Source organism: Delphinapterus leucas, chromosome 13 (assembly GCF_059928025.1).
Source record: "Delphinapterus leucas isolate spDelLeu-1000000601 "Yukka" chromosome 13, BTC_Dleu_Yukka2, whole genome shotgun sequence".
NCBI lineage: Eukaryota > Metazoa > Chordata > Mammalia > Artiodactyla > Monodontidae > Delphinapterus > Delphinapterus leucas.
The window spans coordinates 29,632,672-29,650,349 of NC_143141.1; the positions used below are offsets into that span (position 1 = coordinate 29,632,672).

The 17,678-nt window shown below is 33.4% G+C and overlaps 1 protein-coding gene across 1 annotated transcript in view; it reads left to right on the forward strand.

Annotated features, from left to right (window-relative positions):
• Positions 1–12,514, forward strand: part of LOC149747718 (uncharacterized) — a 29,681-nt gene extending 17,167 nt beyond the window's left edge. The window contains exon 4 of the mRNA XM_089922487.1: positions 222–12,514. Coding sequence (XP_089778613.1) covers positions 222–321 — 100 coding nt within the window. The 3' untranslated portion in view covers positions 322–12,514. The remainder of the gene's footprint in view (positions 1–221) is intronic.
• The last annotated feature ends 5,164 nt before the right edge of the window (positions 12,515–17,678 follow it).

The window sequence follows — 17,678 nt, forward strand, 5'->3', positions numbered from 1 at the left end:
TAGACCCCTTCTCCAGCTGGTCAGGTGTAAGGTCCTGTAACTCAATTTTTGGTGAATGCCTCCAGGAGAGTCTGAGACAGATGTTCTCAGTTGTCGTCAACCTTTAGTGTGCATCAGTGTGCATATCTAACTTTTCTTGGTTGACACTGGGGTCACCCTTCTCCCTGCCAGCCTGTAGCTCTCACTTCAAGGAGCTCAGCTGGTGGTCCACTCTATTGCAGGCTATTCTACAAGTTCCGGACGCCAAGGGAGATTGTCCTCTTGCTGACCCTTCTTCATGGCCCTCCAACCCAGACTTACTTATCCAAGAGCCATATTTAACTCCTTTCAGCAGCCACTCTTCCAAGAAAAGGAGCAGCAAAAGTCCACAGTTCCCAGGCAGAGACCTGTGAGGAGAAGACTTGAAGGTAGGGGAGGGGCAGAGGGGTGAAGATAGAGGATATTCCCCTTGAACTCCTGCAAGTCATGACTAAAGTAGCTCTTTGTGGCATTGGATTTGCTTTAAACAATTAAAAATCAGACTATTGACTAGCACACAAATATTTATAAAATATACAAATAAAACTATTGATATCTTTGAAGCCCATTTTTAAACAAAAGGAACATTTTTAAATGTGCCAGGATATAAATTATGGGTACCTCAGGATTATTATAACTTTTCTATAACATTTTATTAGATCTTTATGGTGTTTTTAAAAATGTTGGCCACTGATATTTGAAATTTGATAGGTATTTATAAAGTTTCCTCAAAGGATTCTTATGACAGCTAAATTTTTTGACTATTTAGACAGACACTTTTGGCTGGCTACTCGGTAAAGTACCACGTGCTGTGATTATTACTTTTTGTGCTTTCCAAGTCAACACCCAGATGCCTGTGAACCTGACCTGCACAGAGTAGTTATTTTGGTTCTTTAAACTGCCTGCCAGACGGTTGCAGTAGCTTTTTCATATGGGCAGATGGCCACTCCAGAACAAATCAAAATATAATATTTGGTCTCTGAACTTACTTCTGAATTCAAATCTTTGAATATGAATGCTAACTCAGATTGAATTTTGGGTTTGACTAATTGTTTTGATGTTCTTAGGCAGTTTTCATGAAACATATTTGATCAAATAACTTAATATGGACTTCACTTCTTATTAGTTGTATAATGTCCCTTCTGGTGTGTTAAATGCAATAAAAATTTGAGCATATATACTAATATGTAGCTCCTACCCAGCATATGATGAACAAAATATGTATTAACAAGAGACATCAATCCATTTCTGAGGTTATGCACGTAGTTTACTGTTGAAATGCGGTAAAACTTTAAAATTTGTAATTTCTGGTCAGAGTTTATGAGAAACATGAATATGAGCAAGATAGGTAAATTTAGTGTTTTTTTAACAAGGTAGGTATGGCACAGACTTCAAACTATAACACAGATTTCAAGCAAACGGGTAATTACATTGATTTAAGCAGTTCTTTCCCATTTATTCATATATTTTTTTGTCTTAATTCAGACCTAGCTTAATTCACCCCTCCCTCCCTCCCTCCTTTCCTCCCTCTCTCCCTTCCTTCCTTCCTTCCTTCCTTCCTTCCTTCCTTCCTTCCTTCCTTCCTTCCTTCCTTCCTTCCTTCCATCTTTCCTTCCCTTTCTTCTGTTCTGCCTTTCTTTCTCCTATCTCTTTAAACTGCAGTCCTGAGTAAAATGGATGGTTTCAGATTAACCTAATTAATTACAACTAAATAGCCACTTATGTCATTAACCCAGGATACTTCCCTGGGCTACTCAGATCGAAATGTAGGTTTCATATTTTCAATGGAACAATGTTTGTTAGAAAATATATTTCATATTATAATCTTTATAATGAGAAAAATGCTAATTAAAACCAAAACCATTAGTCACCTGTAAGATTTGAAATATATGAAAAGTTTGATAACACTCTGTTGGTGAGGCTAAGGAGGAAAAAGCAGTCTAATATCTTGTTTTTCAAAATGTAAAATGGGACAACATCCATGGAGAAGATTTTATCAATATCTAACAAAATCATAGCTGTATTTGGCCTTTGATCTATCAATCCCTCTTCCAGGAATCTGTTCCAAAGATCCAAAAAATGACATGTATCAAATGTTCTTCAATGTAACATTATTGGTACTAGTAACAAAATTGAAATCACCCTCAAAATCCAAAATTCTAACACCAAAATCCAACAGTTATATAAACTGCAATATATCTACACAGTGGATTACTATGTACTTGCGCAAAGCAGTTGGGAAGATCTCTACAAAATGGATTAAATGGATTATATATTGTATATTTTGGAGTATAAATTGTTAAGTGATAAAAGGAAGTTGCAGAAAACTGTGTATAGTATGTCACCTTTTGTGTAAGATACCCTCCCTTCCTTCCTTCCTTCTTTCCATCCTTCCTTCCACCCCTTTCTCTCTCTTTCATCTCTGTTTCTTTTCTTTATTATTTCACAGTTTGTGCTTTTTTTTTATATTTGCAAAAATAAATAAGGGAAGGAGAGAAGAAAAACTCATAAAAATTGTTCCCTATAAGGTAACTGTCTCTCCATTCTTAAAAGTGAGACGTTGAAATCGTCTACTATTATTGCACTTCTGTCTATTTTTCTAGTCAATTCTGCCAGTGTTTGTTTTATATATTTAGGTGCTCTGATGTTGCATGAATATATATTTGTAATTGTTATATCTTCCTGGTGATTTGACCTTTTATCATTATATAATGTCCTACTTTGTTTTTGTGATAGTTTTTTGTTCAAATTGACAGTAAATTTTAAGCATAATTAACTGTCATTAGCACAAATTCATGAACTGTATCTTCGCTTTTCTCATTTTTTGAAACCTTATATTTATAATCATAGTTATTTATATTTGATAAATAAAATTATTTATAAAGAATTCAAGTTATAAGTAAATGGAAATGTATCATTCAATTTTTGTTTTCTTGCTAGTGGAGGACATTAAGCAAAACTAAGATTTTTAATTCATAAATATGGTAATAAAATTGAACATGTATTTAAAGTATTGAAATAGTATAACTGAAGAATAAAAGAAACATTATAATAAATGCTTTATTATCATTAATGTTAAATTCTTTTGATTACTGATTTTAATTGAAGATTTTAAAAATACACTAAAAAAATAAAAATACATTATAAATATATTTGCATTATAAATCTATATTTAAAACTTGTAAATGTTGATAGAACTAATTGTCCTGTTGAATAATGGAACAGAGTTCCTCATCTAATTATTTAATTTTTATGATCCTTGTGAAATAACAGTTAACTATTTGAAACGTGCTATTCATTTTTGTATGTGTTTTACAGAAAGAAATTGTATTCTGTCATAGCTTACATTTCTAAATTCAAAAAGGCAAATATTTCAAGGCCTTTATTATCTTGATCATTTTGACACATTTAAAAATCATCCAATTTTAACAAAGATGTCCTTACCAGGAAATGGTAAGTTCTACTGACAAGTTAAAACAAATGATCAATTATTATTTTTAATTATATTTGTTGCTGGGAAAAAGAAATTGTAGAAAACTAGTCAGAGAAGAAGGATTATATCCTTTAATTTGTAATAAATTGATTTGTAAAGACGGGTGATGGGATGCCTAGCTGTGAAAATAAGTAACATGACAAGTAAATATTAAAGCCATGGAAGTGATCTAAAAATACCTGGATAATTATTGCAGATTATATAAATGTGGGTTTCTGGGGTAGGATTGGAGGTACCAGCCACTTTCCACTGGAAACAAAGCTTCAGTGACTTATATTCTATTGCCAGAAGAACTGGGGAATTTAAACATAGAAATAGAGTAATTGGATGATTTATTTCATAAGCATACATTTTTAAATGTTGCTGATGACTTTTCTTGAAAGTAAAGCCAGAAGGATTTTAAGATTCTTAACTGTAAATATTAGAAATGATTATTATAATACTTTCCATGATAAAATTATTTGAAACTTACTCTTGTATATTCCCAATGAAAGGTGATTCTTATTTTTTATTGTGGCTAATTTAATGAAATAATATTTTATACAAAACACAATTTTCCTAACTTGGAAATTATAATTAAGAACACATTTGAGTTTTGAGTGTTGTCATTTAGACTGTGGGCATTATCAGGGCACAATAATCCACTTGGTGAAAATTTAGTCTAGTTGAAGGCCAATTATTTTACTTCCTTGTAATTCACATGATATGTCCTTGCAAATAGAAGCAGCTGCTAGCCAAGTAACTAGGGAGAAACGAAGAGCCTTGGGTGGGTGATATTTCAAATTCAACAGTATAAAGCAAAGAAAAATAACACATTTTAACACATAAAAAATGCTAGAAAAAATGTTTACATGCATGATTCTAGTTTGGTAATTGCTTCTATTCTAAATTTTTTCATATCAATTCAACAATAAGCACCTTCGTATCATATAAATCACTATCACTTATAAGTAAGTAGGTTGTAGTTTTAAAGTATTTGGTTTTATCAAGTAATATATGCTCATTAAAAAAAATCACATGTTAAAGAATGTTTTATATTAAATATCAACAGAGTCAGATCACTTCTTCACTTCTAAGTCTACTCTCCAGACAAGTTCTTCACAATTGTTTATATTTTGGTTATTTCCCTTCTCAAACAATATATATTTTCTGAATTTATTAATATCAGATAACATTTATTATTCCCCCAATATCAAATATAAATATTTAACTCACTCAGGTCCTCTTCTCCAACTGTTTTAGTCAATTATGTTATTGTTTTGGTTTTTCTGTCAATTATCTTTAGTATAAACAATGTAATTAAACTCAATCATTTTTCTATAGTCCTTTAATTCAGTTTTCATACTTTATATGACAATTTTAATGCCCTTGTTTCTCTACCCAATATTCTTCACAATCTGCTTTGTGTAAGTTACATTTTTATCATAGCTCTTGGATTTTCATTCCATCCTTAAACATAGCATCTTCTTTCCGTGGCCTGAAGATTGACTCAAAATTGAAAGTAAATAAACAATATTTTCATCATTATGGTTGGAATTGAGCAATAAAATACCAATTATCTTCCCATCTTTAGGAGTTCAAATCCAAATGCCCCTTGAGGGAGAATGTTAGGCTGAAAGGATTTCCTCAGTTGGTAAAAAATCATTTAAAATTATATTTGGAAAATAATTTCCATCCTCAGTTTCTGTCATTTTTGGAGGTTATATTGGCCATTTAAAAATTGCATGTACTGCTTTTATTCTCAACATTTTTCAGTTCTAAATCATGCTTATCATTATGTTCTACTACCTTTATTTCTAAAAAGTACCTGTAATGATCTCCACTGGAATTTTATTACCTTCTCTGTTGGGTTTTCTCTTTGTTTTTCTTTTATCATAACTTTCTTTTGCTTAATTTACATATTAGTTTCTTTTCTTCCCTTAAGCTCATAATGAAAGATCTTCATAAACTCTGAAGTTAGCAAATAACATTCTGAGTCCTAAGCACTATAGTTTTGATTTTATAGCTTAGGAATTTCTTTAATCTCCTAAAAATGAAATATTTACATATATATAGACAGTATGTGTTCCCCCAGCTGATTGGTAAATAGGACTCTCTTCTATTTAGGTCTGAACTCAAGTGGGGTATTATAGGATGAGAGGCTACACACAGTAATCTCTTTTTTTCACCTGATCATAGCAGTCTGCCTTGCTGTTGATAGCACAAGCACCAAACTGACAAAGGCTTTACTATGAATCAACATTCAGACTATTGATCTTATTTAGGATTTAAATGTTTTATTTAAATTTTTAAAAAAGTTTCATTTTGAAGTAATTGTAGATTCATTAGCAGTAATAAGAAATAATGCAGAGGGGTCTCATGTACTCATTTCCCAGTTTCTCTCAATGGCGACATCTTAGATTATAGTACAATATCACAACCAGAATACTAATTTTTATGTAAGATGTGTGACAAGTCAAGGCCCAGTTTTTTTTAACCTATCAGATTACTCTAGTACCATTGGTTTAAAAGGCTATCTTTTCTCCATTGAATTGTTCCTTTCACTTTTGTCAAAACTCATTTGGGCATATTTGTGAGTTTATTTCTGAATTTTCTGTTCTCTTCTATTGGCCTATGTGTCTATTCCTCCACTCACACCACACAGTCTTGATTACTAAATATAGTATAAGGATGAATTGGGAGATTGGGATTGACATATATACACTATTGATACTACATATAAAATGGATAACTAATGAGAACCTACTGTATAGCACAGGGAACTCTACTCAGTGCTCTGTGGTGACCTAAATGGGAAGGAAATCCAAAAAAGAGAGGATATATGTATACGTATAGCTGATTCACTTTGCTGTACAGTAGAAACTAACAAAATATTGTAAAGTGACGATACTCCAAAATAAATAAATAAAGCAGTAATTTAAAAAAGATAAAGATAAAAAATAAGGCTTAAAATTGGGTAGACTGGCTTCTTCTACTATATTCTTCATTTTCCAAATTCTTTTTGTTCTTCTAGTTCCTTTGTTCTTTTCCATATATATTTTTAAATAATCTGGTCTATACAAAAATTCTTGCTGATGTTTTGATGAGAATAGTTTTAAAGTTATATATCAATTTTGGCATAATTGAAATCCTTACTGTTATGAGCTAAATTGACTCTCCCCAAAATTTATGTGTAGAAGTCTTAACCCCCCAGACTTAACAATATGATAATGTGACTATATTTGGGATATGGTCTTTAAAGAGGTATTTAAATTAAAATGAGGTAATTAAGATGGGCTCTAATCCAACCTGATTTGCAATTAGGACAGACACACATAGAGGAAGACTCTGAAGGTACAGAGAAGAGATGGCCATTTAGGAGAAAAGAAGAGAAGCCTTAGGCAAAATAAAACCCTGCTGACATCTTGATCATGGACTTTAATAAGCCTCCAGGATTGTGAGAAAATATATTTATTTTATTTATGCTACCCAGCCTTTGATATTTTGTTATGATGGCCCTTGCAAAACTAACAGTTACCAAGCTGAAGCTTCCAATCTATAAACACTGAATGTCTTCCATTTATTTAGAACCTCTTTGATTTTTTTCATGAGCATTTTATAGTTTTTGATGACAAGTCTTGTAAATATTTGATTATTTGGATATATTTCTATATTTCATTTTTGAGTGATTATAAAAATCTCACTGCCCATAGTTAATTCCTAGCAAATAGGTTTACAATTAATATTTTATGTTTGTTTTATATCCTGTATCCTTGCTTAACTTATTAATTCTAAAAGGGTATTTTTTGAGTATATGTGTATTCCTAGACTTCAGTTTGTATATAATCATATCATCTGCGAATAGAGACAATTTTATTTCTTTCTTACCTACATATCTGTCTTTTAATTGTTTTTCTTGCCTTACTGAACTTGCTAGAACACCTCATACTATGTGAAATGAGTGCGGTGAGAGTGAATATCCTTGCCTTGTTCCTGATCTTGAGGAGGGAAATAATTCAGTCTTTCATCATTAAGTATAAGTTAACTTTGGGATTTTTGGTTTTGGTTTTCTTTTTGTTTTTGATTTCCATAGGTGCTGTTTATCAAGTGGAAGAAGTTATTCTCTATTCCTATTTTTCTGAGAGCTTTTTGTTCGTTTGTTGTTTTTACAACATGAATGGTTGTGAAATTTGTCAAACCCTTTTTCTGCATTGAATTATATGACCATGCAATTTTTTTTTCTTTAGGATTGGGTAAATTACATTGATAATTCTTGAATATTGAACAGGCTTTACATGCTGAGAATGAATATCAATTGGTAATGGTGTATAATTATTTTTATATATTGCTAATTCTATTATTAATATTTTGCTAAGGATTTCTACATTTATTTTATGATGGAAATTGGTGTGTAGTTTTCTTTTTGTGTATTGTGTTTTTCTTGTTTTGGTATTACTATAATAATACCGTCATAGCAATAGAAATAAAAATCCAGTATTTTACTTCAAAAACTGTGATCCTCATGAACAAGATCTGTGATTTCTGTCATTAAAGATGGGGGGATAGGGAACTAACAAGCCATTATTTTTAAGTTTAACACTTGTAATTTATTGTCTGGAATCATATGATCATTTATCATATGTGATTGCCAATAGGTGAATTTTACAACTACAGTAAGGGGTGGTGGGGAAGTACAAAGAGATTCTTCTAATACCAGACACAAAACTGAATTTCTGTGTAATTTAGAACAAATTGATTTAACCTAATGGAATTGAAATCTCTATGCTGTAAAATGGGAATTATGATGCCAACTATTAACAGTATTGGGGAAATCAAATGAAATAATATAAGTAACGTCTTGTAAGAACATAGATTTTTTAATAAGCTCGGTGAGAAATTAACTGTATCTCTATTCTCTATCTATCATCTATAGAAATAGAAAAAAATAGAAAGATCGGTGTGGGCTGGGGATAAACAGGATTTCCACTTCCAACATCCATCATGTCCTTAAAAGAGAATGTAGACTAGGCTTTGGTGGGTTTGACAGGAAAGTCAGAATCCAAGTTGCTCATAAATATTTCACAGGAAGGACATAGATGCTGCTTAAAGTTCTTTCTGAATGGTGTTAGGTGACTTGATTCTGAAAAAGCTTTGAGCTTAGAAAAAATGAGCTTTGCGTATTGACAAGAGTCCTCACATGGGAACAGAGTCAAAATTAACAGACTCTGCAACCCAAAGGAGGCTGGCTGAATATTCCCGCTACCTTTGCTCTGATCATGTGACCATCTCACGCTTCTGTCACTTTCATTAAATAAAAATTAATCTTAACATATTTGGGCAGGAGTGGGGGTGGGTTGGCATGGGTGTCTACTCTGTCAATTTAAAAAATATCCTTTAGTTCTCATCACCTAATCAGTTGATTTCAGCTCCATTTTCTCCCTTTTCTTTCTTTATCACTGCCTAACCTTGTCCCCTAGGAGTTTCAGACCTTGTTATTCATAAATGGCATAACTTCGTGCACCCTTTTCCTTTTTACTCAAAAGTTTTCTTTAAAATCAAAGGATTACCTGGCTGATTATAAAATTCTTGCATCACATATTCTTCCTCTTAGTATATTTTAGATACTGATCAAACTGTCTCCTTGCATGAATATTACTGTGAAGATGTCGAATCCATCTTGATATTTCACACTAGTAGGGGGCGTGATTTTTTCCCCTCCTACTCCTAGGATTCTTTCTTTGTACCTGAATTTTAACATCCTTACCAGAATATGCTTTGATTTGGAATGGTAGGTATGAATGTTAGGTTTCATTATTTCTTGGAAATCTATGAGCCCCTTCAGTCTACACATTCAACTTGTTTTTATTTCAGAAAAATGTTGAAAAAATTATACTTTAGACTCTTTCTATATTTTCATTTGCTTAGTTCTTCTTAAAAATATCAATAATGCATGTTAGATATACCTTTTTAAAGTCTAGCGTTCCATCTGTGATCATGTTTACATTCCCCTTTCTCTCTCCCTGCTCCACCTCCCTCCCTCCCGCTCTTTCTTTCTCTCGGAGTCACCCTCATAACTACTTATAAACATCTAACTTTTTCCACCTATAACGGGCATTATTCTCTACACTGGCTTTTCATTTTTTGTCATATTGTGACATTTTGCAACTCAATTCTATATTCTTTGGGCATCCTATAAAGTCTCTTTGGAATACTTTTTTCTCATTGTTCAAATTTCACTTATTACTTATAAAGATGGTATTATCTATACATTCTGTGAGAATAATGAGAAGCATTTCTTTCATTCCTTTGTTTTACTGTAACCATCTTTTTATCAGAAATGACCGTTTACTGATTTAAAGAAAAATGTTTTGTGCATAGAGCACATATCATTTCCTTTCTAAGTATGATCCATCTTTGAATTATTTTTGCTGCTTGCCAGAGATGTTGACAACTATGGTAACTGGGACTATCTGGGGCGTGGATTCAGAGGTGTTGACTCCAAACTTTTCCTCAACAAATTGCTTGGGTGACAGAAAAATCTTCTTTGGTATTCAGCGTACATTTGGCAGATGTGAAAACCATTCAGTATTTAAGGATGGGGAAATTTATAGCTGATCACGGGTGACTAGAGTGATGGAATGGCTAAAGGTGTTACGGGAAGAGGAGGGTTGTTCTTCATAGATCAAGAAACTGTCACTGCCTTAGGCTACAGCTCATGTGACCATTTTCGCCCCAGAGCTGCTGACAGTATGAGGGGTAAGCTCTCTGTCTGTGTCTGCTACTGTTAGAAATGTATTTTGCTATTAAGCAAAAACTCTACCATTGCTGCTAAATTACTCTCAAAGTTGCTGACATTCACTGCTGCCTAAAATCACCTTTAAAAAAACGGCTTTATAAAATATAGGTTAAATATTATAAAATTCACCCATTTCGCGAGCATTTAATTCAATAAATTTTTGTATATTGTAGAGCTGGTCTGCCTTTCTTTGCCTCCACCCCTGCATGCTCTTCTCCTAGAATGGAGGTTCCATGCCAAGAAGACCATGAGCAAGATGCCTTCTTTTGTCATTATGGTCCTGCTACTGTCACAGCCCCTAGGTGCTGAAAGAAACTGAAATAGCAAAGTAATATTCTGTTTCTTCTTTCTTCCTTCTAAATTCCATCTAGTGCCTCCAATTGGCAGAAACCAGAAAGCTAGGTTGTCTGAAATATGTGGCTTGCATGTTTATCCCTCAAAAGTACAGAAGAAAGTGCAGAAAGGGAAGTGTAATATTGAGAGCCCATCATGTTGAAAGCTAGAGTATCCAGAGCACCCCTCAACTTATAAAATCATGGATTGCCTCCTCTATTCCTGTCTTAGCCCATTCAGGCTGCTATAACAAATTACCGTAGACTGGGTGACTTATAAACAACAGAAACTTATTTCTCACACTTCTGGAGGCTGGGAAATTCAAGATCAGGTGCCAGCAGGTTTGGTGTCATTCATTCATGAGGGATCTGCCCTTATGACCTGATCACCAACCAAAGGCCCCACCTTCAAATGACATCCCACTGTAAATTAAGTTTTAACATATGAATGGGGGCACTAACATTTAGTCTATGGCAATGCTTTTCCTTCTCTCCTCTATTCAGCTCTCAGTGAAGTAACTTTCAGGCTAGGAAAGAAAGTGTACAGATGGTTTTATTTATTTTTATTATTTATTTGTTTTTTATTTGCCAGGTATCTGCTTTTCTGTCGCAAATATCTGGGTCCCAACAGGATATATTCCACAGTACCCAGAGCCTTCCTATAACTCTTGATGTCTTAACTGTCATTTTGTAGAGATTATGCAGAATAAGATACTTAATTTCTTTTTTGGAAATGTACAAATATCTTGGAGACTGAGGAAGTTTGTGAAAATAAATATCATGCACTCTTGTTTAGGTTAATATTTCACATTTTTTAGCTAGTATAATTCTATTTGTATATTGAAGGTTTTTTTTCTATTATATTAAATCTTGAATTTTCTACTATTCTTTTGTTCTTTTAGGCATTTGACAGGGGTCGAAAAGATGAGATTGAAATAAAATGCTTTTATTCCACTGATTTTTAACAGAAAATTTGCATTCTCTACTTCCAGCCTGTCTGAAACCAGTTTCTAATTGTCTCTCAGGAGAAACAATACTGTTCTTTCACCCAGTACTTTTTGTTTGTTGTTGTTGTTCCAAAGTTAATATCATGGGTCTGTCACATAAACAAAATTATAAATTGCAAGTCATTAAGGTATGGTGAATGCCCATCTGTGTAAGAACATGTCAAAGAAATGTTTACCCAGTTGGAATATCACTGGCCAATCTACTATCTACTACTGTATATAGTATGTGTATTAATATCCTAGCGCTGCTATAGCAAAATACTACAAGTATATGACTTAAAGCAACAGAAATTTATTTTCTCACAGTTCTGGTGGCTAGAAGTCTGGAATTGATGTGTCAGCAGTGCCAGGCTCCCTCTGGAGACTCTTGGGAAGAATCCTTCATTGCATCTCCCTAACTTCTGATGATCATTGGCAAATACTTGGCATGCCTTGACTCGAAGTTTCATCCCTCCAACCTCTGTCTCCACCATCATATGGCCCTTTACCCTGCGTGTCTATCTCTCTGTGTCTCTTTCTCCTTATAAGGACACTAGTCATTGGACTTAGGGCCCACCTCAGTCCAATATGACCTTACCTTAAGTTGGTTAAATCGCAGAGACCCCGTTTCCAAATAAGGTCACATTCACAGGTGCCTGGGTTCAGGACTTCAATATATCTTTTGGGGGGACACAATTCAGCTCACAACAGTACTAGATATTATTAGTAGCATGGAGCTGGAAGATCTGGTAGATTTTTAGACCAATGGCAGCCAACATATAGTATATTGATATTTATATCAAACTGACTAAAATTACCTTAAAATTTCCAAAAATGAATAAATCTTCAACTTTGAAACTACTCACCTGCTTATTCCATTTTCTATTCAAAATAAATATACAAAGTATGATGTGTGTGTGTGTGTGTGTGCACATGCTATATGTATCTACATGGATTTATGTGTAGGACTTTTCAGAATCCTCATTTCTAATTTACAATTGTAAAACTGAATTCTGAAGCTTAGACTAGACAGAAATCAGGGCTTCACGTTGAGGTGGTAAAGTTACACATACATCAATTCTGATAACTAAATTATTCAACCAATTACTTTTTTTTCTTTTTTAAATTGAGATACTATTGACATATAACACTGTGTAATTTTAAGGTGTACAATGTGTTGATTTGATGCATTTATATATTGCAATATGATTACCACCATAGTGTTACCTAATACTTTTAATGTGTCATATAATTATCACTTCTTTCTTTGTGATGAGAAGAATGAAGATCTAGTCTCTTGGTAAATTTGAAGTTCATAATACAGTATTGGTGACTATAATTACTATGCTCTACATTAGAACTTCAGGATTTATTTATCTACTAGTTTTAAGTTTGTATCCTTAAATAACATCTCTCCAATCCCCCAACCTTCAGCCCCTGGTAATCACTATTCTACTCTCTGTTTTTACAAGTTTATCTTTGTTAGAATCCACAAATAAGTAATATCATACAGCATTTAATCTTCCTCTGTCTGACTTAGCTCATTTAGCATAATAAATCAGGGTCCATCCATGTTGTTGTAAATGGCAGAATTTCATTTTTTTTATGGCTGAATTATATATATATATTATAATATTAATTATAATATAATATAAATATATATATACATACATATATATTTTACATCTTATTTATTCATCCATTGATGGACACTTCAGTTTTTTCATATCTTGGTTATTCTGAGTAAAGTTGCAATAATGACAGAAGTGCTGATACCTCTTTGATACCTTATTTTGCTGGGAAAAGAATACTCTCTTCGACAAATGGTGTCTGGAAAACTGGATAACCACATGGAGAAAAATGAAATTGTACCTCTATCTTATACTCCTCATAAAAATTAACTCAAAATGGATTAAACACTTCAACATATGACCTGACTATAAAACGTCTGGAAGAAAACATGTAGGGAAAGCTCCTTAACATTGATCTTGGCAATGATTTTTTGGATTTGACACCAAAAACACAAGCAACAAAAGCAGAAATCAACAAGTGGGACTATATCAAACTAAAAAGCTTCTTCACAGCTAAAGAAACAATCAACAAAATGAAAAGGCTACCTACAGAATGGGAGAAAATTTTTGCAAACCATATACAGAGTAAAGGGTTAATGTCCAAAATATATAAGGAACTCATACAACTCAATACAAAATAATCCAACTAAAAAATGGGTAGAAGAACTAAGTAGACATTTTCCTAAGAAGACACCCAAGTGGCCAACAGGTACATGAAAAGATGCTCAACATTCAATCTGGAACAATTCTTGAGTGTACAAATCCTTCACCTCCTTGAACAAACTTATTACCAAGTATTTTATTCTTTTTAATGCAATTGTAAATGAGATCGTTTTCTTAATTTCTCTTTCTGATAGGTATTATTAGTGTATAGAAACACAACTGACCTTTGTATATTGATTTTGTTATCTTGCAACTTTACTGAAACTGTTTATTAGTTATAACAGTCTTTTGGTGAAGTCTATTATAAATATTATATCATATCATCTGCAAGCAGAGACAATTTAAATTATTATTTTCTGATTTGAATGCTTTTTATTTCTTTTTCTTGACTAATTGCTCTGACTAGGACTGCCAGTACTGTGTTAAATAATAGTGAGAACAGGCATTCTTGTCATGTTCCTGATCTTAGAGCAATAGCTTTCGGCTTTTCATCACTGATTGTGATGTTAGCTGTGGGCTTGTTATATAGGGCCTTTATTATGTTGAGATAAATTTCTTCTATATCCACTTTGTTAAGAGTTTTTTATTAGGAAAAGATGTTGAATTTGTCAAATGCTTTTTCTGCATCTATTAAGATAATCACAGGATTTTATCCTTTATTTTGTAATGTGGTGAATCACATTGATTAATTTGCAAGTGTTGACCCATCCTTGCATCCCAGAAGCAAAGCCCACTTCATCATGGTGTATGATCCTTTTAATGTACTGTTGAATTTGATTTACTAATATTTTATTGGGTAATTTTGCATTTATGTTCATCACATATATTGACCTGTAATTTAATTTTTTTGTATATCCTTGTCTGGCTTTGGTATCAGGTAATGATGGCCTTGTAAGATGAATTTCAAAGTGTTCTTTCCTCATCTATGTTTTGGAGAAGTTTGAGAGGGAATGGTATGACTTCTTATAATATCTGGTAGAATTCACCAGTGAAACCATCTGGTCCTATAACCAAAGATAGGAAATCTGAGAGGAATGAAATATTATGATAAAACATCATAGCCTAATTGAAGTTGGGGGACAAAGTCTTGGTTGCTGTGACAGTAAATTACTCTTAGTTTGAGTAAGAGCTTCTCACATACCACTATGTTCTATTTAAACATGACTAGGATTTCGGGTGATCCTATGACCAGAGCTACTCATCATCAACTGGGCATAATCATATCATTAAGCCATAAAGTCACAGCAGAAGTTGACTATATAATGAAAATGATACCTTCAGGATTAGGCCAAACAGTTTGAATTTGACTTCCTATCTTCTAACTGTATTTTTTTTTTCTTTTCTGTCATTATCCAAGATAATTTTCTTTCTCATGAGTAGTCCTAAATGGTTTCTTTACAAATCTATCATGGTAGTTTTGATATTAATTTGGGGGATGGAAATAGCAATAATAATAAATGTATGTAGGGCATTCCAGTGACTTCTGGAGAGACATGTTCTCCTGATCTGAAAGGCAACAGGAAAAGGAGAGAGAGGGCACAGCCTCTGAATGTTTTTATGCTTTTGCAGAAATGCGGTTACCATAGAAATTCAATGCAGAGTCATGTTAAGGGGTTAAAATATACAAGCAACCCATCTTAAACATACTACATAAGGAAAAATCTGAATTTTGTTATATCTAGTGTAACACATTTAAATTAACATTATCAAACACTCAGTAATTTGGCATTGTAAATCTCTTAAAAACAAAATTATCATCAACTTCAAACAAATAAGTCTCTCACAGCTTAAAAACAAACAAAAAATGGGGCCTCACGTTAAGATTCAATGTGACTTTTTTCAATTTTGAAAAACTTATGAGTTTAATAGGAGTTAAGAAGAGGAAGGACAGGGGAGAGATTGCTAAAGGATTTCTTCCTGGGGTGATGCAAATATTCCAAAATGAGATAGTGGCGATGCTTGCAGAACTCTGTGACTATACCAAACAATGAACACTTAAGCACTAATGCTAAACATTGCACACTTTAAAGTGGTAAAATGTATGGTAAGTAAACTATATTTCCATAAAGCTGTTACTTTGAGAAAAAACAACTTATAATAGGCAGTCTCTTCCTGGGTGCTGGCATTGTATATAAAGATCGTATATTACCTAGTTCCTGAAATGTGACCACTTTTCTCTCTAATCAAACTCAGGAGTATATTTTTTCTCTTTGAGTAAAATTAAAACAAAATTTTAAAAAGTAAATGATTCAAAACACAATTTAATTTATACCAGAACATGAATTTTATTAATTTGTAATTAATTTAAAAAACTGATTAAGACTGTAACTCTTAAATTTTTACCTATATTTACTTATTCTGTTTCCTTATCCATAAAATGGGGGCATTTATCATATAATAAAAAAAATGGAAAGCAATTAGAATTTTTCCTAGTGCCTAGAAGGTGCTTTGTAAATATTTATTATTATTAATAAGTAATGCACAGGCCATATTCACTTCTCCAATAGAATATTTTTATACTTTACCAAATAAATGTCTTATTTTCCAGTAAGTATTATTTTTTCCTCAATTTTTTTCACAAGCTGTCCACTCGAGAACACAAGAATTTTAAACACCAATCTTCAGCTCAATTAGTTTATAAAGTAGGTGTGAAGTCACAAAACTTCAAGATATTGTTTATTTTTTTCAGAAGTCACAGGTCTTTTCAAGAATTAGGAGGTTCCCATCACATATGAAAACAAAGTAACATTGTTAAAAGAATACCATTCAACTGGCATAAACATTGAAACATTCTTCAGTTTTATAATTTAGTGAATTCTAAGCTCCTATTTACCATTTCCACACCTAAAATCTTGATATTAATCCAATTCCTCATGCTCAGTTCAGTAATGATTATGCATTCTCATTATGAAATTTGGAACTTACCCAGTTGTACCTGTGAGTGGATGGATGCAGCAACCCCAGCCAGACAGAGGGGTGATTACAAGGTCTCAGTCCCTTTAGAAATTTAAGTTTGGGCCACAACAGGGCCAGATTCATGGGCATTTGACCTGGGCAGTCCCACAGGTCAAATGAAGGGCCCCATACTTAAAAGAACCTCATGCTTGGTCTATTGCTCTGCTGTCACTGTTTTGAAATTCTTAGTAATTTTTGAACAAGGAGGCCTACATTTCATTTTGCACTGAACACAGAAAATTATATAGCTAATCCTGGGTCATAAAGCCAGGTAAGCTACCAAATCCTGTGGTAATAATTAAGGGTAGGAGGAAGTTAGTATAGGTGTTTGAGGAGGGAGAGGATGAGTATTAATGGTACCCTGAACCTACCTGCAGCAATGGTGTCTGTACCTCTTCTCACTAACCTCTCATAAGTTTCTCCTCAGAAACACGGACAAGAACTACCGAGGAGGGACTTCCCTGGTGGCACAGTGGTTAAGAATCTGCCAGCCAATGCAGGGTAAACGGGTTTGAGCCCTGGTCCGGAAAGATCCCACGTGCCGCGGAGCAACTAAGCCCGTGTGCCACAACTACTGAGCCTGCACTCTAGAGCCCGTGAGTGACAGCTACTGAGCCCTCATGCCTCAACTACTGAAGTCTGTGTGCCTAGAGTCTGTGCTCCACAACAAGAGAAGCCACTGCAATGAGAAGCCCGCTCATCACAATGAAGAGCAGCCCCCACTCGCCGCATCTAGAGAAAGCCTGCACACAGCAACAAAGACTGGACACGGCCAAAAATTAAAAAAAAATTAATTAAAAAAATGATTCTGGTTCAAAAGAAAAATGCATATACAAAGCTTAAAAAGAAAATGATGAAGGAGCTGTTTTCCAAACCTCATGCACA